This window comes from Mustelus asterias, unplaced genomic scaffold (assembly GCF_964213995.1).
Source record: "Mustelus asterias unplaced genomic scaffold, sMusAst1.hap1.1 HAP1_SCAFFOLD_196, whole genome shotgun sequence".
Lineage (NCBI taxonomy): Eukaryota > Metazoa > Chordata > Chondrichthyes > Carcharhiniformes > Triakidae > Mustelus > Mustelus asterias.
Window position 1 is genome coordinate 162,696 of NW_027590189.1, and position 25,804 is coordinate 188,499.

Here is a 25,804-nt window from a genome sequence, read left to right on the forward strand (position 1 = left end):
GATTATCAGCGGCTGAAACCACAAGGTTCAATATTTAGAGTCAATAAGATGAACAAAGGAACACATCAGAGCCCAATACTCCAGCTGGATATTCACAGGAGAAAGTCTGGTATCTAATACCTTGAGTGGAGAGAACAGAGAAAGATCCCAACTGTAAAAAACCCTCAAATTATTTATAGTTTTCTAATGTTGACAGATTTCAAGTCAGTTTCTATCACTGAAGTCAATGGAAGGTGAGAGATGGCCAAAGGTTCCAGATAGAAATGTAACTTGATGTTATCATTACCTTACATTGGTAGATTCAGGATTTTCACACAAACATTTTCAATCTTCGTACTATTTTCAGACGGTAAAGTTAAACCTGCCGTTTTACTTTGTCAGGAACAGATCCCAGTTTTACACCAATCTCTGATTTGACATCATGTTTCCAGCATTCTTCCTGACTCTAAACATAGTTGTAAAGGAGGTTCTGTTCCATATCTAGGAGCTCTAAACCATGGAAGAGAGTGGCTTTCTTACACACATCAGGATTAACCCACACATTCAGTCTTCAATATGATTAAAAGCAGAATCTAATTCTTGCAGTCATTTGTGAACTCGCTGGTGTGTCACAAGGTGTGATGACTGAGTGAATCCCTTCCCACACTCAGAGCAGGTGAATGGCCTCTCCCCAGTGTGAACTCGCTGGTGTTTCAGGAGTTGGGAAGACTGAGAGAATCTTTTCCCACATACAGAGCAGGTGAATAGCCTCTCCTTAGTATGAACTCGTTGGTGCACCAGACTGTCTGATGACTGAATGAATCCCTTAGCACACATGGAGCAGGTGAATGGCCTCTCTCCAATGTGAATTCGCTGGTGCAACAGAAGCTGGTATGACTGAATGAATCCCTTCACACTCTCAGAGGATGAATGGTCTGTTCCCAGTGTGAACCTGCTGGTGTGTCACAAGGTGGGATGTCTGAGTGAATCCCTTCCCACACACACAGCAAATAAATGGCCTCTCCTCAGTGTGAACTCGCTGGTGTGGTTGAGTGAATCCCTTTTCACACACACAGCAAGTGAATGGCCTCACCCCAATGTGATGTCGCTGGTGAATTAGCAAGTCAAATGACTGAACAAATCTCTTCCCACTCACACACAAGATGAACAGTTTCTCCCCAGTGTGAAGTCGCTGGTGTATTTGCAGATACTTCTTGCTTTTAAAGCTCTTCTCACAGTCAGAACATTGAAAAAGTCTCTGATCACTGTGTACATGTTGATGTTCAGTGAGCTGGGATGACTGAGTGAATTCGTTGCCACACACAGGCCTGGTGAATGCGCTCTCCTCAGTGTGAACTTGCTCATGAGCCAGGAGGTCACATGAGTCAGCAAATTCCTTCCCACATGTGGAACATCTGAACAGCCTCTCCTGGGTATGAACTGGCTGGTGTGTCGACAGACTGGATAACTGAGTAAATCCATCTCCACACATGGAGAAGGTGAAAGGTCCCTGCATTGATCATGTCCCAGTTCAAAAGGGAAAATTAATCCCATCCCACAGTCACCATATGTCCACGCTTTCTCCGCGATTCAATTATTCATTTGTCTCTCCAGGTTGGATGATCAGTTGGAGCCTCACACAGAACACATGTACATTTCTCCACACTGAATGGTATGATGTTTTTTCAGGCTGTTTAATGGTTAAAGTTCTTTCCACAGTCAGTTCACTGGAACACTCTCACTCGGGTGTATGTGTGTCTCGGTGCTTTTTCAGTTACACTGATGTTTAAAATCTTTCCCCACAGACAGAACAGACAAACATTTCTCCTTCCACATTCAGAGGTTGATGATATTCAGGTCCTGATGAATCAAGTGACTGTCAGATTTTGATATGATGTTTGTTCTGACTTTCCCATCTGGAACTTCTCTCCCTCGAACTCCCTGCAAAAGGAGTTTACAGAAGTTATCAGTGTAAGTACAGGACAGAAATTCAGAGCAAACAATTCTGTGCCCCACACACACTTCTCCCTCTCTGCTCATTGCTCGATTCAGTTTCTAGTCTTCTCTCTAGGTTCTCTCCCCTCCTGTCCTCAAACTGGTGACACTGGCTGTGGATCAATCCCACTCCGTCACTCTCATTCTCACAAATAATGCAGCTCACAACAACAATTTAACGAAGGGTCATCTGGACTCGAAACGTTCTAAATGTTAGCGACGCCAAGATCACAGACACCGCCACCTATTTCTGTGCAGTGAAGATCAATATCGGTCGTATAAAAACCGGCAGAAGAACAGTCCTGGCATGTTTGTAGCCTGTGCTTCATCAGAGAACTGGGCATTTATATAAAGCTGTCCCTGGAAAACTTTCTCCAGTCTCCCAGTAAGTGAAATATATTCCTGATCTGCATTCCTTATTTAACTTCAGACGAGAAGGAACAACATACTGTTAGATGTGAGTTATTGCCTGTCCGAATCTACACCAGGCACAGTTGCTGTCCAAGGACCTTTCTGATGTCCTGGTTGTGCTGTTCGGTGATTTGCTTTCTAAAGGACCATTTTTCACTTCATTGGTTAAATTCAATCCCAGACTTTTATACATTTTGTTTTTGATATAGAACCCAGTGACACAGACTCACTGCCTTGGGATCCTTTTCAGTTAACTGGCAGGATGAACAGCCCATAATGAGCGGCATTACTGCACGCCTGTCGGCATTCTCCACCTCGGCCGGCACACTATGTTCCAAGTTATTTACTGAGCTGATATCACTTGGGGTACAGTTATGAATTCTGATTTCCCAGACAGGCTCCCCATTGATTTCAACAAGGGCAGGGACAGCAATCCAAACGTTTGATATAAAAACCTGACTCTGTAAAGCTAGAAAGAAACTAATGTCTCAGATAAAGGCCCCAAAAACATTTGACTGAATGCGCTGAGGTTTATGTGCTTTTCCTGACGCTGTGCCTCACAGCATAGTAATCGGCCGTTCCATCCTCCGCGCTCATGCCGCCTATACTGAGGAACCAGACTCGTCAACAGCCATCACAAATGTTCCTGAGATTTTCCCTTTCCCAGTGCTAATTTTTTTTAGTGCTAATTACCCATCCTGGGTGCTCTGCCTATTTCTGCTGATGCAATTGCATAGTTGGTCTGATTATTCACAATCTAACTGCGCTAAACCTTCTTCTTGCACAGTTAACGGCACCAGAGACTGAGTTACTGCACATATTCCGCCTGTAAAAGTAGATAAATAAGAGTCCAAGGTTAAAGAGGAACGATATATCTGTATGTGTGCGTAAGTTTCCATTTTACAACCTGTCCATATATATATACATGGGCGGCACGGTAGCACAGTGGTTAGCACTGCTGCTTCACAGCTCCAGGGACCTGGGTTCGATTCCCGGCTTGGGTCACTGTCTGTGTGGAGTTTGCACATTCTCCTCGTGTCTGCGTGGGTTTCCTCCGGGTGCTCCGGTTTCCTCCCACTGTCCAATGATGTGCGGGTTAGGTTGATTGGCCATGCTAAAATTGCCCCTTAGTGTCCTGGGATGCATAGGTTAGAGGGATTAGCGGGTAAATATGTAGGGATATGGGGGTAGAGCCTGGGTGGGATTGTGGTCGGTGCAGACTCGATGGGCCGAATGGCCTCTTTCTGTACTGTAGGGTTTCTATGATTTCTATGATATATATATTATATACATATATACCGTGAACTATATTAAATCAGATTACAATCTATTGTCGTCAATCTGCTAAACTGTGTTAATGAACATAATTCTTCACTTACTGTCACATAGCGCCGCCAGTCTGTCTGACTGAGTATCTCAGTGAATGGGAATGGGATGATTGAGACACAATGCAGGGACCAGCCCCCCTCATCCCTTTTGGCTTCGGTGTTGGACCCACGTGACCTTCTAATGAGTATGCAGGGATTTGGTGCCCTCTGCTGGCAGATTCTGTTCACAGTAAGAAGTCTCACAACACCAGGTTAAAGTCCAATGGGTTTATTTGGTAGCAAACACCATAAGCTTTCGGAGCGCTGCTCCTTCGTCAGATGGAGTGGAAATGTGCTCTCAAACAGTGCACAGAGACACAAAATCAAGTTACAGAATACTGATTAGAATGCGAATCCCTACAGCCAACCAGGTCTTAAAGATGGAGACAATGTGGGTGGAGGGACTTGTCTGCTAATTTTTTTTTACTGCTAATTACCCATCCTGGGGGCTCTGCCTATTTCTGCATCTGCATTGTCTGCATCTTTAAGACCTGGCTGGCTGTAGGGATTCGCATTCTAATCAGTATTCTGTAACTTGATGTTGTGTCTGTTTGCAGTGTTTGAGAGCACATTTCCACTCCATCCGACGAAGGAGCAGGTCTCCGAAAGCTTATGGTGTTTGCTACCAAATAAACCTGTTGGACTTTAACCTGGTGTTGTGAGACTTCTTACTTTGTTCACCCCAGTCCAACGCCGGTATCTCCACATCAGATTCTGTTCAATCAGGTTTGGAATGGGGTCATTGAGAACATTTTGGGGCTTGTTGATTTACATACCTCACCAAATATCTTCTTCCGAGAATTCTGAATTGGAATTGGTGAGACTGAATTTTATTATTTGAAGCCAATTGGATGTCATATGATGAGGTTGGCGGCAATGAACCAATCAATAGGGGCCCGGATATGACTCAACTTCTTCCCAACTCTTGACGAAAACAATTTCAGCTTCAACCCGTTCTGGTCACATCCACTGCGAGCTCTCGGCAAACATGTCTCCCGTTACCCTATATTTATTCCTCACAGCAGCAGCTCTTTTAACTGGTAAGTTCACAAGTTGCTCAACACTGTGTTTCACATGTTTCCCTCACACTATATTATGTCGGGCAGTTCGTTCAGTGGAAGGGGGTGAGGGGAGGTGATCGGAGGATTGGCTTGATCTCAACTTCGAATAGTCATTCGGATCTCGCTGATTTCAACACTGAACACTGTTTGATGGCAGTCGACACATTTTCGAAGTTAGGCCGAGATTCAAACTTCTCTGATAACAAAAAATGATTTGACAATCACTAGACTTTCAAACACACAGACACTGAGCAATTTCCCGTTCCAGTCACAGGGAATGAAGGCGAGGAACTAATCTCGTTAGAAAGTACAGAATGTTTATGTTGGAAGTTAGAAAGATAAAAAAACAGAGTGTTGATTAACAGTGAATAGAGAAAGTTTAACATTAACAATTGAACAGACTTCTCTCCATCCCTCTCAGACCAGGACATGAAATGACCGCTCCAAAAACATGGATAACTTGTAAAACCAACAGCTCTCAACACCGCTCTGTAAACATCTCTCCCTCCACCTTTCTCAACCAAATTGCCTTCTCAAGACCACTTTTTTATACTTTAAAAATGTTAAAAAGACCATCTTAGCCCATTCCCATAAATCTTCAATTATAAACTAAAATAGACACGAGTTTCCGGGCGATTTAAAAACAAATTAACTGTCTGCTGAAAGAGTTAACTTTTCTACAGAACCTAAAGGGGTGGGGAGTGAGCAGCAAAAACTTGGCACACAATTACATCACTTTACACAAGTTTAAAACAAAACAAATCATTTTAAATTTCATCCATTAATTTTTTTGTTCTATTCCTCAACCTACTTAATTTGATCAGTTTTTGATAGGGATGGTAACTTTTGTTCTTTATAAACTGATTCACTCATTCTGTTTACTCTACATCAGCTCGAGAATCAGAACCCAGACTTTATCATCCTTATCCTTTTTCTCCTTTTGCCACCACTCCCTCTGTTTTGCGGGAGGGTCGTGGGGATTCCAATCAGAACTAATCATTTTATCATAAAAGTGAAATACTGCGGATACTGGAATCTGAAAGAAAACAGAAAATGCTGGAAAATCTCCGCAGGTCTGACAGTATCTGTGGAGAGAGAATAGAGTCAATGTTTCAAGTCTGGATGTCCCTTTATAAGAGCTCTTATGAAGTGTCATCCAGACTCGAAAGATTGGCTCTATTCTCTAATCAGTTTAATCGATAAGTTTCTTGTTCTTAGTTTCCAAATGGCAGGAAGAGACCTGTCCGGTCCCCACTTGAGCTCTGATTTTTCGCTGGCCATGCTTGGGTAGGATTATAACCATTAGAATCTACTCTCAGAGGTCTGCTTTTCAGTCCAGTGCTACTTGGAGTATACCGTCACTTCACTGACTAATGGGTCACAAGTCCCTCACAGTTCTTATCACAAATTTATGATAAAATAATTTAAACATGCCTGAAAACGCTTCTTCACCTCTTAGTCAGCTTCCTACCCCCGTTTGTTCATTAGTCAGACCCCTTTTTCACAGATTCCAGGATCTCAGCTGCTGAACACCAGTCGGTCCTGCAATAATCTCATAGAATCTCTACAGTGCAGTAGGAGGCCATTCGGCCCATCAAGTATGCACCAACCACAATCCCACCGACCCTATCCCCATTACCCCATGCATTTACCCCAGCTAGTCCCCCTGACACGAAGGGGCAATTTAGCATGGCCAATCCACCTAACCTGCACTTCTTTGGAGTGTGGAAGGAAACCGGAGCACCCGGAGGAAACCTACACAGACATGGGGAGAATGTGCAAACTCCACACAGGCAGTGGCCCAAGCTGGGAATTGAACTCGGGTCCCTGGCGCTGTGAGGCAGCAGTGCTAACCACTGTGCCACATGCCGCCCCAGTTTAATTCTAAGTCATTCTGAGTAAATATTCTCACCAGCTCCTCTGTTGGGGCCCTACTAAGCAGCTTTAATGGTCTGTGATTGCAGAAACTGAGCAGTCACAGGAATGTGGTCAAGATAGTCCAGTCCCAGAATGCCTCACATTCAATCTGCTGTCCTTCAATTATAACAGAATATGTGGCTGTATGTAGCTGCCTCGGCCATGGTCAACCCCAACACTGCCTTCTTGAACTGTTATAATGCCTGAGGTGTAGGTACACCCACAGTGCTGTTAGGGAGGGATTTCCAGCTACACATTCCAGACTTTCACTGGACTGTAGGTGGATACCAGATTGACATATTCCATTCAACCACACCCAAGGTGAGTTATTCCAATTCCTTTATTGTCCAGGACAAGATATTCACAATATCTTTAAAACAGGAATTAAACATTCCCATTTGGTTTCAGGTCTTAACATATTCTGTTAGTTTGTTCTTTATTGTTAATGTCAGGCTGGGGTTGGTCCTCTTGGAGCAAAGGAGGTTGAGGGGAGATTTGATAGAGGTGGACAAGATTCTGACAGGTTTAGATAAGGTGGACAAAGAACAGCTGTTCCCATTAGCTGATGGGACATGGACGAGGGGGACACAGATTTAAAGTTTCAGGTCAGAGATGTAGGGAGGGATGTGAGGAAGAATATTTTGATGCAGCGAATGGTAATGACCTGGAACTCGCTGCCTCGGAGGATGGAGGAAATGGAGACAATAAACAATTACAAAGGAAATTGGATGGGCATCTGGGGGAGTTTCAAACAGAAATGCTGACTAAATATCTCTGAACTTCCTCACACCCGGTCACTCTGTGATCCGTATGAAATTTAAAACAAGGTATTCGCAACAAGACTCAAAGAACATCAGCTCACTGGAGGCAAAGTTGTGAGACCGGCCAGTCCAGCAGAAAGAAACCCTCTGACCCTCCCCATTGTCTAACTGTGAGAATGAACAAAATGCAGTCCTGGATGTAATTGAGAGCAGAAACAATAACAGCAGAATCCAACCCCTGTGAACTTGTTGGTGCCTCAGCAGCTGTGATGAAATTCTGAACACTTTTTATACACTGAGCAGGTGGACAGTTTCTCCCCAGTGTAACTTCACTGATGTCTCTCAACAGGTGGAATAACTGAGTGAATTCCTTCCCACACTGAGAGCAGGTGAATGGTCTCTCCCCATGTGAATTTGCTGGTGTCTCTGCAGGTTGGACAACTGACTGAAACCCTTCCCACACTGAGAGCAAGTAAATGGCCTCTCCCCAGTATGAACTCGCTGGTGTCTCCGCAGGTGGGATGACTGAGTGAATCTCTTCCCACACTGAGAGCAGGTGAACGGCCTCTCTCCAGTGTGAACTCGCTGGTGTTTCTGCTGGGTGGATAACTGACTGAAACCCTTCCCACACTGAGAGCAAGTAAATGGCCTCTCCCCAGTGTGAACTCGCTGGTGTGTCCGCAGCTCGGATGACCGAGTGAATCTCTTCCCACACTGAGAGCAGGTGAATGGCCTCTCCCCAGTGTGAACTCGCTGGTGTGTCTGCAGGTCGGATGACCGAGTTAATCCCTTCCCACACTGAGAGCAGGTGAATGGCCTCTCCCCGGTGTGAACTCGCTGATGTGTCCGCAGGTCGGATGACCGAGTGAATCTCTTCCCACAACGAGAGCAGATGAATGGCCTCTCCCCAGTATGAATTCGCATGTGTGTCCATAGATTGGATAACTGGTTGAATCCCTTCCTACACCGAGAGCAGGTGAACGGTCTCTCCCCAGTGTGAATTCGCTGGTGTCTCTGCAAAGTGGATAACACAGTGAATCCCTTTCCACACTGAGAGCAGGTGAACGGTCTCTCTCCGGTGTGAACTCGCTTGTGTGACTGCAGGCTGGGCAACAGAGCGAATCCCTCCCCACACTGAGAGCAGATGAATGGCCTCTCCCCAGTGTGGCTGCGCCGATGAGCATCCAGCAGAGAGGGAGCTCTGTATCTCTTCCCACAGTCCGCACATTTCCATGGTTTCTCCATGGTGCAGGTGTCCTTGCCTCTCTCTTGGGTGGCCAATCAGTTGAAGCCTTGTCCACACACAGAACACGGGTACAGTCTCTCCCTGCTGTGAATGGTGTGATATTTATTCAGGCTGTGTAACTGGTTAAAGCTCTTTAGTCAGGGCTCTGGAACACACTCACTGGGGTGTGGCAGTGTGTTGCTGCTTTTCCACTCACTGATGGCCGAAGTCTTTTCAAATCCAAGTGGAAGGTTTAATCTGAAGCTCAGTGGACAACTTCCGCATTGAGACGTCACAATGGAGCGCTGCCTGAATCAGCCAATAGGAATTACTCGGTTCCGCAGTGACGTGTCGGGGTTCCATGGCGCAGGCCCGGCTCGCGGACCCGGGAGTCCCGCCCTCACCCATTGTTCCTCCTCCCCCGACACCTCCTCCAGCCACGGTTTCCAGGCAACCGGCTGGCGGCTCCGGCCAGAGCGAGAAGCCGCACGGTGATCTCCCCCTCCCTGCGGCGGCTGCTGCTTCAAAAAGAGATCGAGAGCGACCGCTGGCGGCAGCCGCACTGCGCCTGCTCCGGACAGCTCGGCTCAGCAGCGCTCTCTGCGCCTGCTCCGGACAGCTGGGCTCAGCAGCGCTCTCTGCGCCTGCTCCGGACAGCTCGGCTCAGCAGCGCTCTCTGCGCCTGCTCCGGACAGCTGGGCTCAGCAGCGCTCTCTGCGCCTGCTCCGGACAGCTCGGCTCAGCAGCGCTCTCTGCGCCTGCTCCGGCAGCTCGGCTCAGCAGCGCTCTCTGCGCCTGCTCCGGACAGCTCGGCTCAGCAGCACTCTCTGCGCCTGCGTGCTGGGCTGCCAGCTGAGGGAGTGGGGGAGGGGACTTTGGAAAATCTCTTCCCATCATTTTCTTCCAAGTCCCGCAGTTTGATTTGAAACAGAACAGCTTCTGTTTGTAGCTTCACCACAGACTCCAACTTCACCACAGACTCAAACTTCACCACAGACTCAAACTTCACCACAGACTCAAACTTCACACACAGACTCAAACTTCACCACAGACTCAAACTTCACCACAGACTCAAACTTCACCACAGACTCAAACTTCACCACAGACTCCAACTTCACACACAGACTCAAACTTCACACACAGACTCAAACTTCACCACAGACTCAAACTTCACACACAGACTCAAACTTCACACACAGACTCAAACTTCACCACAGACTCAAACTTCACCGCAGACTCAAACTTCACCACAGACTCAAACTTCACACACAGACTCAAACTTCACACACAGACTCAAACTTCACCACAGACTCAAACTTCACCGCAGACTCAAACTTCACCACAGACTCAAACTTCACACACAGACTCAAACTTCATCCTCTGGACAACATCGTATTTCTCATTTTATGTTTTTAAGTTTCCTTTGTACTTTGATTTCTGTTCGGGCTGTTCCCCCTCCTTTTTGGGGAGCTGCCCCTTTTACTTTGTCCTGATTTAATCTGAGTTTGTTTACTTGGTTTGACCGAAAAAGAGGACAACATCTGTGAGGAAAACACTTTCTTTCCCCCCCCTCGGAAATACAGAGACAGAGAAATTCTCTGGAACTGGAATTAGAGCCAAATATACTGAGGGGGAAATGTTTGTGATTTTGTGGAACCTGTTTTTATTGTCTGAGCTTTTTAAAGTGTAATTTATCTTGTCTATTCAAATACTGTTTCTTAATGAATGATTCAGTGATGTTAATTTTAGATTAATTTTGAAAGTAAAAATGTTTAAAAATGAAACATTGTCTTTTAGTTTATTCCATTGGGATTTGTGGGAATTTGTTTATTATAAGGTGACCATGAAGATCGTAACAACATTGATATGTCTGGTGTTGTTATATGGTGCATATGATGTGGAGATGCCAGTGTTGGACTGGGGTGGGCACAGTAAGAAGTCTCACAACACCTGGTTAAAGTCCGACAGGTTTATTTGGAATCACGAGCTTTCAGAGCGCTGCTCCTTCTCACCTGATGAAGGGGCAGCGCTCTGAAAGCTCGTGATTCCAAATAAACCTGTTGGACTTTAACCTGGTGTTGTGAGACATAGAACATAGAACATTACAGCGCAGAACAGGCCCTTCGGCCCACGATGTTGCACCGACCAGTTAAAAAAAAAAACTGTGACCCTCCAACCTAAACCAATTTCTTTTCGTCCATGAACCTATCTACGGATCTCTTAAACGCCCCCAAACTAGGCGCATTTACTACTGATGCTGGCAGGGCATTCCAATCCCTCACCACCCTCTGGGTAAAGAACCTACCCCTGACATCGGTTCTATAACTACCCCCCCTCAATTTAAAGCCATGCCCCCTCGTGCTGGATTTCTCCATCAGAGGAAAAAGGCTATCACTATCCACCCTATCTAAACCTCTAATCATCTTATATGTTTCAATAAGATCCCCTCTTAGCCGCCGCCTTTCCAGCGAAAACAATCCCAAATCCCTCAGCCTCTCCTCATAGGATCTCCCCTCCATACCAGGCAACATCCTGGTAAACCTCCTCTGCACCCTCTCCAAAGCCTCCACATCCTTCCTGTAATGTGGGGACCAGAACTGCACACAGTACTCCAAGTGCGGCCGCACCAGAGTTGTGTACAGTTGCAACATAACGCTACGACTCCTAAATTCAATCCCCCTACCAATAAACGCCAAGACACCATATGCCTTCTTAACAACCTTATCTACTTGATTCCCAACTTTCAGGGATCTATGCACACATACACCTAGATCCCTCTGCTCCTCCACACTATTCAAAGTCCTCCCGTTAGCCCTATACTCAACACATCTGTTATTCCTACCAAAGTGAATTACCTCACACTTCTCCGCATTAAACTCCATCCGCCACCTCTCGGCCCAACTTTGCAACCTGTCTAAGTCTTCCTGCAAACTACGACACCCTTCCTCACTGTCTACCACACCACCGACTTTGGTGTCATCAGCAAATTTGCTAATCCACCCAACTATACCCTCATCCAGATCATTAATAAATATTACAAACAGCAGTGGCCCCAAAACAGATCCCTGAGGTACACCACTTGTAACCGCACTCCATGATGAATATTTACTATCAACCACCACCCTCTGTTTCCTATCCGCTAGCCAATTCCTGATCCAATTTCCTAGATCACCCCCAATCCCATACATCTGCATTTTCTGCAGAAGCCTACCATGGTGAACCTTATCAAACGCCTTACTAAAATCCATATATACCACGTCCACTGCCTTGCCCCCATCCACCTCCTTGGTCACTTTCTCAAAAAACTCAATAAGGTTAGTAAGGCACGACCTACCTGCCACAAAACCATGCTGACTATCACCTATCAATTCATTACTCTCCAAATAACTATAAATCCTATCCCTTATAATTTTTTCCAACATCTTGCCGACAACAGAAGTGAGACTCACCGGTCTATAATTCCCGGGGAAGTCTCTGTTCCCCTTCTTAAACAATGGGACAACATTCGCTAACCTCCAATCTTCTGGTACTATACCAGAGGCCAACGACGACCTGAAGATCAGCGCCAGAGGCTCTGCAATCACTTCTCTTGCCTCCCAGAGAATCCTTGGATAAATCCCATCCGGACCAGGGGATTTATCTATTTTCAGACCCTCCAGAATATCCTGCACATCCTCCTTATCAACTGTAATACTGTCTATTCTACTCCCTTGCAACCCAGTGTCCTCCTCAGCTATATTCATGTCCCCTTGCGTGAACACCGAAGAGAAATATTGGTTCAATGCTTCACCAATCTCCTCCGGTTCCACACATAACTTCCCTCTGCCATCTATAACTGGCCCTAAACTTGCCCTAACCAACCTTCTGTTCTTGACATACCTATAGAACGCCTTAGGATTCTCTTTAACCCTATCCGCCAAAGTCTTCTCATGTCCCCTTTTAGCCCTTCTAAGCTCGCTCTTCAACTCCCTCTTAGCCAATCTAAAGCTTTCTAGTGCACTACCCGAGTGCTCACGTCTCATCCGAACATAAGCCTCCTTTTTCTTTTTAACCAACAACGAAACTTTTTTGGTGCACCACGGTTCCCTAGCCCTACCAATTCCTCCTTGCCTGACAGGGACATACCTATCACAGACTCGCAGTAGCTGCTCCTTGAAAAAACTCCACATGTCGGACGTTCCCAGTCCCTGTAATCTCCTAGTCCAACCTATGTTTCCTAATTCTCTCCTAATAGCCTCATAATTACCCTTCCCCCAGCTAAAACCACTGGCCCGAGGTTCATGCCTATCCCTTTCCATCACTAAGGTGAACGTAACCGAATTGTGGTCACTATCACCAAAATGCACACCAACTTCCAAGTCTAGCACCTGGTCTGGCTCATTTCCCAGCACCAGATCCAATATAGCCTCACCTCTAGTTGGCCTGTCTACATACTGAGTCAAAAAACCTTCCTGCACGCTTTGAACAAAAACTGACCCCTCTAACGAGCTAGAGCTATAACAATTCCAGTCAATATTAGTCAAGTTAAAATCCCCCATAACAATTGCCCTATTACTTTCACTCCTAAGCAGGATTGACTCCGCAATCCTTTCCTCAACCTCTCTAGAACTTTTAGGAGGTCTATAAAAGACTCCCAACAGGGTGACCTCTCCTCTCCTATTTCTAATCTCCGCCCATACTACCTCAACAGATAAGTCCTCATCAAACCTCCTCTCTGACACTGTGATACAATCTCTGACCAATAATGCTACCCCTCCCCCTCTTCTACCTCCTTCCCTAGACTTCTTACTATATGGTGCATATTAGGTACGTTATTTATGGATTTGTATTAGTTGATTTTGTTTAATTCCAGAATAGTATTGTAACCACACTGTATATTTTCCAGTCAAAGAGTCAGCAGAGCACAAGATAAATCAATTCAGCAGCTTGAGTCCATGCCAAGTCTCTGTCGGGGAATCCACTCAGTGCCATTTTTCCTCGATATTCCTGTTCCCCAGTACGTTTAATTCCTTCAAGTGCCCGACCAATTTTATTTTGAAATCACTGGTCGTCTCCACTTCCACCACTCTCATCGTCAGTGAGTTCCAGAACATGATTGCTTGCTCCCTAAGTCAAGTTCTTCCGCACCCATCTGTATCTCTAATCATGTAATAGAGTTCTGAATATTGCATACATTTTTAGTCCACTAAATATGCTAATTTTTTATATGCTTAGACACGAGCCTGTGTGAAGATTTCAGGAATATGTGTCCTGTACATGAAACAGTCAGCACGGATCTGTCGATTAGGACGAATCAGCACCCTCAGGACAATGTCTATTTCAGGTCCAGCAAAGTGAGAATGGAGGGAGAGTGTTTGGGATGGAGATTTACAAATTTTCAAGAATGAGAGGAAAGAATGTTCCACAGAAACTAGAATTGTCTGTTCTGAGTTTTTATCCTGTACTGACAGCAATGATTTTTGTGAATTTCTTTCACAGGCTATTAGAAGGGGAGAATTTACAGACACAAATCTCAACAAACATGACGTTAGGATCTGACAGAGTCACACAATTATTCAGGATCTGAATACCATCGGCATTTGAAACTGGAATGGGAAATGTTTGTCTGTTCCTTCAAACTGTTTAAACATCAGTGTGACTGGAAAATCACTGAGACACATTCACTCGAGTGAGAGTATTCCAGTGAACTGACTGTGGAAAGAGCTTTAACCAGTTACACAGCCTGGAAAAGATTGAAGGATTCACAGTGAGGAGAGAGACCATGTATGTGTTATCTATGGGATCAAACCTTCATCTGAACCTGCAAATGTACAAAGACACGCAGACCATGGAAATGTAGGGACTGTGGGAAGGGATTCAATTGTCCCTCGAAACTGGAAACCCTTCGATGCAGCCACACTGTGGAGACACTGTTCACCTGCTCTGAGTTTGGAAGGGGATTTCGTGATTCATCCACCCTGAGGAATCACCAGCGACTTCACATCAGGGAGAGGCCATTCACCTGCTCTGAGTGTGGGAAGAAATTCAGCGATCCGTCTGCCCTGCTGACACACCAGCGGGTTCACAATGGGGAGAGACCATTCACCTGTTGTGTGTGTGGAAAGGGATTCACTCAGTCATCTACCCTGCAGAACCACCAGCGATTTCACACGGGTGAGGGACTGTCCCCCTGCTCAGAGCGTGGGAAGGGATTCACTCACTCATCCCTCCCGCTGACAAACCAACGCATTCACACTGGGCCGAGGCCATTCATCTGCTCCGAGTGTGGGAAGGGATTCACTCAATTATCTAGTCTGCTGAGAACAAACGATTACACACTGGGAAAAGGCCATTCATCTGATGTGTGTGTGGGAAGTGACTCAGTCAATCATCCAGTCTGCTGGAATACTGAGGCACCTCCCCCAATAAGAAACCTGTTCAATGCTCTGACTGTGGGAGCTGCTTTAAAACCTGAGCCTACCTGAGGGTCGACCAGCGCATTCACACTGAGGAGACCCCGTTCAGGCGCTCTCACTGTGTAAAGAGGTTTAGAACATCATCTGACCTACTGAAACATCAGGGAATTCACACTGGGGAGAGACCCTGATCATTCCCATTCACTTTCAGCGATTTCTCATAAAACCTACCAAATTGGAAGCTTCTGCCTGAAATTTTATTTTCCCTTCATTTCCAAACTGAGACCATTCACCTGTTCAGTGTGTGGGAAAGGATTCACTTGTTCAACCAAGCTGCTGAGACACCATGGCAGTCACACCGATTAGTGATCTTTTGGATTCTCTGCCTGTGGGTGTTAACTATATCAATAGAGGTTAAATTTATTCAAATGGAGGGCATTGATTAGACAGTTATAATGAGCAGGTACAAAGTGGGACTCACTAATATAACTTGGAGTCAGAGTTGAACCTGTAATGTTTGATTCTGTGAATAAATCTAGACCAAATAAAGATTGACTCCGCCCCAAGGCTGTCAGGATTATAACATGGTAACAGAAAATGCTTGTCTCATGGTGAAGGTTGGAAACTAAAAGAAAGTATATTTCAGACAGAAGCTTCCAATCCCAGCAGCTTTTGTGAGAAATGACTGAAAGGCAGTGGGAATTGTCAGGGTCTGATTACCTGCTGATGCTCTCGGAGTCTGAACCTTACAACCAGTGGAAGAATGAAATGGCGATGTGGACACGGGTTACATCCCGATCAAGGAGGAAACAAGATCTGGCCTTGGCATCGTCACTTCCTAACACAAGGATAATCAGCAACAAAGCATTTTCTGATCAGCCAAACTGCAAGTTGATACCTGCACTGGCACGGATGATTCATGTAAAGAATTCACTTCAGGTGGTTGGAGGGTAGAATCCCTGTCAATTGGTCTATGGGAGAAATCCCTAATTCCCCTCTGTGCCGGGCGATCGCCCTCCTGCTTTAAAGGGATACAATTAGTTCCATTTTCAGTCATCAATTATCTGATTGTTCCATGAAAAGAATTGCTCGAAGCAACAAATTATTGGAGATACCAGAAGAGGGTTTCTTCATGTGTAACGTTTGGACTGAAGAAGAAAAACCATCTTTTTCTTCGATTTGTTTTGCAACACTGTGAATTTTTGCGATCCCGGTCAGGACTGTTAACGTTTGCAGAGAAATTCGAACACCCGGTGATTAACTGAAAGAATTACATCACAAGATTCCACATTGTTAAACAAAAACAAACTTTACTGTATGTTTAAATAAAATTTAAAAAGACAACACTACAAATTGAATACAATAAAGATTTATGATATAAACCTAGTTCTGTTTTTTTACCTCACCCCAAGAGTTTCTTTATACTTAATATCTTGAAGTTTCATTCACTTCTGTTCCTCGGACCATCCCAAAGGTATGTCAAAGCTCTCAATTCACTTTAATTCTCCCCAGTACTTCAGATCTTCTCCAAGCTCCAAGAGTTTATGGGAGTCCATCCATTATCTTTTCATTAAACAAGCCTCCAATTTTCCTTTAAGCTCTCAAACTGTGGACTCCTCAGTCCAAACATGAGCTTCACTGCATTCTTGCTGAGGGATTTAAATGTTGGAAACACCCCTGGTTTCTAATGGTCCTCTCAGCTTCTAGTCCCACAGCTGGTTCACAGCTCCTGATCCCACAACTGGTGGCTTCCAAGCTAACTGCAGACTGTCCGCTGTCTATCTGTGGAACCAGGTCATTGATTGGAAAGGACTCAAAAGGTTACGGGGAAAAGGCAGGAGAATGGGATTGAGATTTATCAGCCATGATCGAATGGCACAGCAGATTCGATGGGCCGAATAGCCTAATTCTGCTCCTATATCTTATGGTCTAATTCTAACCAAGGCTCCACCCTGAATCACATATCCCCATGGTAACAGAGACCAGGTGGAATGTCCGACAGATATTTTGCTTCAAAACTAAACCCTTTTTCCCTGAGCTCTGCATGAAGAATTCACCGAACAAAAACAGTACAATAATTGTCAGACCCAATGTCTCCAGCTAAAAGATCCAGCTGACCTTTTACAGTTCTTACCTCTCGAGTTTTGACTTCTTAAACCAACATGGGCCATGCTTTGTGACTGCGAATTCCCTGAGGGTGTTTTCATCAGATTCTCAATCCAGGTTTTCCATTTTTTAAAAGCAATTCTTGCAACTAATTCATATTTCTAAAACATAGGAATTATAAAATTAGATTTCTGTAACAAAAACAGGAAAAAATGAAAATGTATCACCTTCATAATATCCCATTTAGAATATTACAATATACAACATGCTGTATATCTTAACAACAGCCATGATCTTATTGAATGGCGGAGCAGGCTCGAAGGGCCAAATGGCCAACTCCTGTTCCTAAATCCACTGTTTTCCTATGTTGATCTATCTTATAACCTGCAACAGACATAATAATCCCTCCATTGTCCACTTCACATTCACAAGTCCAGCTTGGTAACAGCACACTGCTGGGTTCCATGTCCAGGAATTCAGTCCACTGAAGATGGAAATTACTGCTTGCAGTCTTTTCTGACGGTTTTCTTCTTACAATAATTATAATCCAAAGTTCCTCCTGCAAAAGGAGAGTCTTCATTGCTGTTCAGTTGTGAATTTTCAAGTTCTATTTTGAAAACAGTCTGTACAGAGTTCACATTTTGAAATTCATTTTCTTCCATGTTTGTAGTTCCTCCATTGTTTAAATCCAGAGACAATATTCCAGTCAATTCCACATTGAAATCGACTTCTTCTTGCTCAGTTATAGCTGATTCCTTTATTGTCCAGGACAATATATTCACAATCTCTTTAAAACAGGAATTAAACATTCCCATTTGATTCCAGACAGTAACATATTCTGTTGGTTTGTTCTTTATTGTCAATGTCAGGCTGGGGTTCTCCTTGGAGCAAAGGAGGTTGAGGGGAGATTTGATAGAGGTGGACAAGATTCTGAAAGGTTTAGATAAGGTGGACAAAGAAAAGCTGTTCCCATTAGCTGAAGGGACAAGGACGAGGGGGACACAGATTTCTTGTTTTGGGTCAGAGATGCAAGCGGGGAGGGGAGATGTGAGGAAGAATATTCTGATGCAGCAAATGGTAATGACCTGAAACTCGCTGCCTACGAGGGTGGAGGAAGTGGAGACAATAAACAATTACAAAGGAAATTGGATGAGCATTTGGGATGTTCCAAACAGAACGAAGAACAAAGAAAATTTTGTTTTCTCAAAGAAAACAAAAAAAACAAAAAAAAAACAAAGAAAATCCATCAAGACATCATTTGACTGAGTTTGGCAGAAAGGGACCGACACAGGGTTGGAGTCGGTGGGATTTGGCGGGGGGGAACTCTCCACCGGTTGGGGATATACCAGGTACAGACGAGGATGGCTGTGGTTGTTGGAGGTCAGTCATCACTGCAAGGGTCACTGCAGGGTTCATCTAAAACTCTGCTGGCCATGTTTAAACTCACATTAAGTGTTATTCCACTATCACCCTCGTGCACGATGATCCACCCAGTAAAGCAACAACTTAATATTAAAATTCTCATCCTTGGTTTCAAATCACTCCATGACCTTGCCTGTCCCAATATCTATAATCTCCGATAAGCCCCACAAACCTCAATATATGACACTGCTCTAATTCTGGTCTTTAGTTTGTCCCTGACCTTGCTTCACCATTGCAAGCTCTACCTTCAGTTGCTTAGGCTCCAACCTCTGGAATATCATCCCGACACGTCTCCAACTCTCCACCTCGCTTTACTCCTTTAACACACCACTTAAAATCGACCACTTTGATCAAACTTTTGGTCATCTAACCTAATATCTTCTTTGTGGCTCAATATCATACTTTATTTTACAATGCTCCCTGGATATTTTATTATTTCAAGGCGCTATATAAATATATTTTGTTGTTCCTCATGTCTCCTGGGCCTAATCATTTTCAGCGGCTTCATTAATTACCGTCTCCCCACCGTAGGGTGGGAAACAGGGATGTTCACTGATGATTGCAGTGTATATTACCATTCACAACTCTGAATACTGATGCTGCCCGCATGCAGCGCAGGACCAGGACAACATTCAGGTTGGAGCTGATTGTCAATTCATATTGATACCACATAATTATCAGGAAATATCTACTTCCAGCAAGAAAATCTAACCATCTTCCCTTAATATTCAATGGCATTACCATCAGTGAATGTCCCACCAGCAATAACTTTGGGGTTACCATTGACCAGTCATTTAAATACTGAGGTTACAAGAGCAGATCAGAGGTTGGGAGTTTTGTGGCAGGTTACTCACTTAATGACTCCCCAAAGGCTTGCCATGATTCACAAGGTATAAACCAGGAGTACGGTGGAATATTCCCTACCTGGATGAGTGTATCTGCAACAATTTTGTAGATCCTGTCCAGGACAAAGTAGCTCGCCTGATCAGCATCTCAAATACCACCTTAAACATTCACTCTCCACCATTAGCCCACAATGGTGGCAGTGTATCCCACATATTAGATGCACTGCAAGAAATCACCAAGGCTGTTTTCACAGCATTTTTGAAGTCGGAAAATATACCTCTATAGGCTGGTATGAGTCAAAATACAGTCATGCTTTATTCTCATAAGCTTATGGGAGAACTTGACCCCTTGAAAGCGGAAGCCAAAGTTCTCTCTGAACACAAGAAGCGTGGATATTTATACATCAGGGTTCCCAATACAAGTCATGAAGCAAAGTCCAGTTAACAGTCCTTGATCATAAATTATAGTTGCTTTAACAGCTTCTGATAGTCTCTGGATCATGGTTAGAGACCATCTGGTATCCTTGGGTCATAAAGCACAATTCTCCTGGTAGTCGAAGCCAAGGTGTCACCTCTGGTCCCCTGCTCTTCCCGCAGCGTTTCCTTTGAAGTGACTGAGTGCAACTGTTCCAGTGGGAGTCCTCCTTCAAACGGCCATTCTCGCACTCTACCATTTGCTTCCTTTGTTTAAATCATACACAAGCCTATGAGAAAGAAAGACTTATCCCCTAACATCTATATTTAACTGTCTGTTTTATCAGAATGATATAAACAAGCGAGGGAACCATGAACAAATGGCTTATACTAAAAGTAAAAGATGAAAGACATGAACAAATGGCTTATATTACTACCAGGAGCAATATAAACAAAAAGGAGGCGAGCCACAAGGAAGGGCTATGTTTGTGATACATTCCAGGTACAAAGTTCAACCTTTTAGGCACAAAATACATTGAGTACAATAAACATTAACCCTTTCCCTTCTTCAATGTTCCAAACCCTATCTTCTACCACTTGAAAAACAAGTGCAGCCAGCGTATGGGAATGCCACCATCTGTAAATTGTACTCCACATCACACACCATTCTGACTTGAAAATCAATCACCATTCCTTCTCTGTCACTGCATCAAATTCCTGGAACTCCCTAACAGCGTTGTGGGTATACCTACACCAGATGGATTGCCGCGATTCAAGAAAGTGGCTCATTTTCTTCACAAGGGCAATCAGTGATGCGCAATGAATGTTGGCCTTGCCAGTCACATTCACATCCCCTGAAAGAATAAAACAAAATCCTCATCCCTGGTATCATTCTCAGTCATGAGTACTGCAATTATCAATGAACAGCTCCGCTTTCGACTTTATGATGGGGGGAGGGTCATTGGTGGAGCAATGTCAAGACACATCTTAAAGTCACTATCGTATCTGCTTCCACTACCTTCCCCGGCAACGAGTTCCAGGCACCCACCATCCTCAGTGTAAAAAACCTGCCTCGTACATCTCCTTTAAACCTTGCCCCTCACACCTTAAACCTATGCCCCTGGTAACTGACTCTTCCACCGTGGGAAAAAGCTTCTGATTATCCACTCTGTCCATGCCCCTCATAATCTTGTAGACTTCTATCAGGTTGCCCTCCTCAACCTCCGTTGTTCCAGTGAGAACAAACCACGTTTCTCCAACTTCTCCTCATAGCTAATGCCCTCCACACCAGGCAACATCCTGATAAATATTTTCCGTACCCTCTCCAAAGCCTCCACATCCTTCTGGTAGTGTGGTGACCAGAATTGAACACTAGATTCCAAGTGCGGTTTAACTCAGGTTCTATAAAGCTGCAACATGACTTGCCAATTTTTAAACTCAATGCCCCGGCCGATGAAGGCAAGCATGCCGTATGCCTTCTTGACTATCTTCCCCACCTGCATTGCCACTTTCAATGACCTGTGTACCTGTACACCCAGGTCCCTCTGCCTATCAATACTCTGAAGGGTTCTGCCATTTACTGTATATTTCCCATCTGTATTAGACCTTCCAAAATGCATTACCTCACATTTGTCCAGATTAAACTTCATCTGCCATCTCTTCGCCCAAGTCTCCAACTGATCTATATCCTGCTGTATCCTCTGCCGGTCCCCATCGCTATCCGCAATTCCACCAACCTTTGTGCCATCCACAAACTTACCAATCAAGCCAGTTACATTTTCCTCCAAATCATTTATATATATTACAAACATCAAAAGTCCCAGCACTGATCCCTGAGGAACGTCACTTGTCACAGCCCTCCATTCAGAAATGTACCTTTGCACTGCCAACCTCTGTTTTCTTCTGACAAAATATCTCAAAACTTCCTAACACCCTGTCACTCTGTGATCCTTGTGACATTTGAAACCAGGTATTCACAAAAAGACTCAAAGAGCATCAGCGCCCTGGAGGCTGAGACCAGCCAGTCCAGCACAAAGAAACCCTCTGACCCTTCCCATTGACCAACTGTGAGAATGAACAAAATGCAGTCCTGGATGTAATTGAGAGCAGAAACAATAACAGCAGAATCCAACCTCTGGAATCACTCGTGAACTTGTTGATGTCTCAGCAGCTGGGATGAAACTCTGAATCCCTTCCCACACTGAGAGCAGGTGAACGGCCTCTCCCCAGTGTGAACTCGCTGGTGTGTCTGTAGGTCAGATGAGTTTGTGAATCCCTTCCCACACTGAGAGCAGATGAATGGTCTCTCCCCAGTGTGGACTCGCTGGTGTATCCTCAGGTGGGATGACCGAATGAATCCCTTCCCACACTGAGAGCAGGTGAACGGTCTCTCCCCAGTGTGAACTCGCTGGTGTCTCTGCAGGTGGGATGATCGAGTGAATCCCTCCCCACATTGAGAGCAGGTAAATGGCCTCTCTCCAGTGTGAACTCGCTGGTGTGACTGCAGGTTGGATGACCAAGTGAATCCCTCCCCACACTGAGAGCAGGTGAATGGCCTCTCCCCTGTGTGAACTCGCTGGTGTGTCTGCAGGCTGGATAACTGAGTGAATCCCTTCCCACACTGAGAGCAGGTGAACGGCCTCTCTCCAGTGTGAACTCGCTGGTGTCTCTGCAGGCTGGATAACTCAGTGAATCCCTTCCCACACTGAGAGCAGGTGAATGGCCTCTCCCCAGTGTGAACTCGCTGGTGTGTCTGCAGGCTGGATAACTGAGTGAATCCCTTCCCACACTGAGAGCAGGTGAACGGCCTCTCCCCAGTGTGAACTCGCTGGTGTGTCCGCAGGTGGGATAACCGAGTGAATCCCTTCCCACACTGAGAGCAGGTGAATGGCCTCTCCCCAGTGTGAACTCGCTGGTGTGTCCATAAGCTGGATAACTGATTAAATCCCTTCTCACACTGAGAGCAGGTGAATGGCCTCTCCCCAGTGTGGCTGCGCCGATGAACTTCCAGCTCTGATGGGACTCTGTATCCCTTCCCACAGTCCACACATTTCCATGGTTTCTCCATGATGCAGGTGTCCTTGCCTCTCTCTTGGGTGGACAATTAGTTGAAACTTCGTCCACACACAGAACAAGATTACAGTCTCCACCCGCTGTGAATGGTGTGATATTTATTCAGACTGTGTAACTGGTTAAAGCTCTTTAGTCAGTGCATTGGAACACTCTCACTCAAGTGTGGCAGAGTGTTGATGCTTTTTCACTCACACTGACATTTCAAATCTTTTCAAATCGACAGACTGGACAATCATTTCTCCTCCTGGATTCAAAGTCCAATGATATTGAGGTCCCAAGGAATATGACTCTGTCACGTCTGGACGTGATGTTTGAGATTTCGGCCTGTGATTCCTCTTTCAAGATCCTGTAAAATGAGTTTCCAAAAGTCATCAGTGTCAATACAGGATAGAAATTCAGAACAGACAATTTCTATGGAACATTCTTTCCTCTCTCATTCCCCAAAAGCTGGAAATCTCCATCCCACACACTCTCTCCCCATTCTCAGCAGGTCTGGCAGCATCTGGATGGAGAGAAAAGAACTGATGTTTCAGAGCTTTGACAAAGGGTCATCTCGACAAGAAACATCAACTCTTTTCTCTCCTTACAAATGCTGCTAGAACTGCTGAGATTTTCCAGCATTTTCTCTCTTGGTTTCAGATTCCAGCATCCGCAGTAATTTGCTTTTATAAGGCTGCAGATACCTCCTCCCAAGTAACATGTGTGTGCCCAAGACATCACCACTTGTTTCCCTTATTTCTTTAGCACCCATGGTGCTCTCCGCAGTAAACACAGAGGAGAAGTATTCATTAAAAATCTCACCCATCTCCTGTGGCTCCACACACAGATGGCCATACTGATTTTTAAGGGGATCTCTTCTCTCTCTAGCCACCTTTTTACTCTTAATATAGCCATAGAACCTCTTGGAATTTTCTTTAATCTTACCTGCCAGATCCATATCATACCCTCTTTTTGTCCTCCTGATTTCCCTCTTCAGTATTTTCTTACACTTTTTATAGTCAGAGTGATTCACTTGTCCCCGATTGCCGAAACCCAATGTCTGCTTCCTTCTTTTACCTGATGTGGAGATGCCGGCGTTGGACTGGGGTAAACACAGTCAGAAGTTTAACAACACCAGGTTAAAGTCCAACAGGTTTATTTGGTAGCAAAAGGTGTGGCTTTTGCTACCAAATAAACCTGTTGGACTTTAACCTGGTGTTGTTAAACTTCTTACTTCTTTTCCCTGACCAGAGCCTCAATGTCCCTTGTCTGCCAGAGATCCCTAAATTTACCATTCTTTCCCTTCATCTTAACAGGAATATACTGCCCCTGGACTCTTGATATCACACTTTCAAAGCCTCCCAATTGCCAGTCATTCCTTTCCCTTCAAACAAACTCACCTCATCGACATCTGCTCGATCCTGCCTAATGCCCACAAAAGTGGCCCTACTCCAGTTTAGGGCCTTGACCTGTGGACCTGTCCTATCTTTTTCCAGAACTATTTTGAAACTATTGGTGCTCCCAATAGTGCTCCCTGACTGACACTTCAGTCACTTGCTCCACCTCATTTCTTAACTGTCTAATAGAAAGTGAGGCCAGGAATTGATGATGAAAAATGAGGAGCTGGGAGATGAATTGAACAAGTATTTTGCCTCGGTGTTCACAATAGAGGATACAGTTAAAACTCAGAAACAGCTGGAAATCAGAAAACAGAAGTGTGGGATGAACTCTGAAAAAGCACAATTCCCAGGGAAGTGGTCCTCAGCAAACTGTTGGAGCTGTGGGCTGATGAGTCCTCGGGTCCTGCTGGGCTTCATTCTCGGGTCCTGCTGGGCTTCATTCTCGGGTCCTGCTGGGCTCCATTCCCGGGTCTTAACAGAGGGAGATAGTTGATGTTGTTCAATTTTCTAAACCGTCTGTCGCCATTACCCGCACTGCGCATGCTTCAGGTCCCGCCCCTCATTCACTCCGATTGGTTGGAGGACCAGCCCCTCCCGCTCGGTCCTCCAGCCCCGCCCCCTCTTCCTATTGGTCCGGAATTGCCATCAATCAGTCCCCGGGCATTGTGATGTGGGGCATGCGCAGTGTCATTGCTGTCCTTGGCGCTTGTTTGTCCCGGAGAAGCGGAGTCAGCGTTAGGCGGTGGCTGGGAGGATTTGGAAACACTTTGTGGATCCGCAAACCCTTCAGAATCATTGTCAGCTCCCTGGTTTGCAGCTGCGGGGCTTCTCCCTCCCTCCCTCCCGGGAACAGGCCCAGGTTAACGGCCCCATCCTGGCTCAGCCACTGGAGGATGGTTCACATCAGAGGATGGGGGAGGGGGACAATAAATAAGAGGTTACACTTTGGCCTCAAATCAATGAGGACTCTGATCTCTGGGAAGGAAGGAAACCCTGGGAGGTGGGCGGGGAGGATTCACAAACACCCGCTGGAGGCCCCAACACCCCCAGTAAAAAGCTGCAGCTCCCGGGTTTGCAGCTTTTTCCCGGGAGGGAGTTGGGGAAGTTTTGTGGAGACAATTCCCGGTTGGTTCAGTTAGTGGTTCCTGGAGCTCAGAAACCCTGAGTTAGAATCCTGAACCCCACACTGGGTGGTTGTTTTATTAAATGCTTTTTATTTATTAATCATTAAAATATTAATTTGTTTTGAAAAATCATTTTATAGCGTTTGTGAAAATGCCCATTAAAATAGCAATTCTCCCAAAGTATTTCATAGAATCCCTACAGTGCTGAAGGAGGTTATTCGGCTCATCGAGTCTGCACCAACAACAATCCCACCTAAGCCCTATTCCCATAACCCCACATATGTAACCTGCTAATCCCTCGAACCTGCTCATCCCAGGACACTAAGGGGCA

At 45.2% G+C, this 25,804-nt stretch overlaps 1 protein-coding gene across 1 annotated transcript in view; it reads right to left on the bottom strand.

Annotated features, from left to right (window-relative positions):
* Positions 1-22,038: 22,038 nt before the first annotated feature.
* The window catches only part of LOC144485500 (uncharacterized), a 46,040-nt gene continuing 42,274 nt past the window's right edge, over positions 22,039-25,804 (bottom strand). Inside the window, 1 exon segment of the mRNA XM_078203644.1 lies at positions 22,039-22,825. Within this exon segment, the coding sequence (XP_078059770.1) occupies positions 22,039-22,825 (787 nt within the window).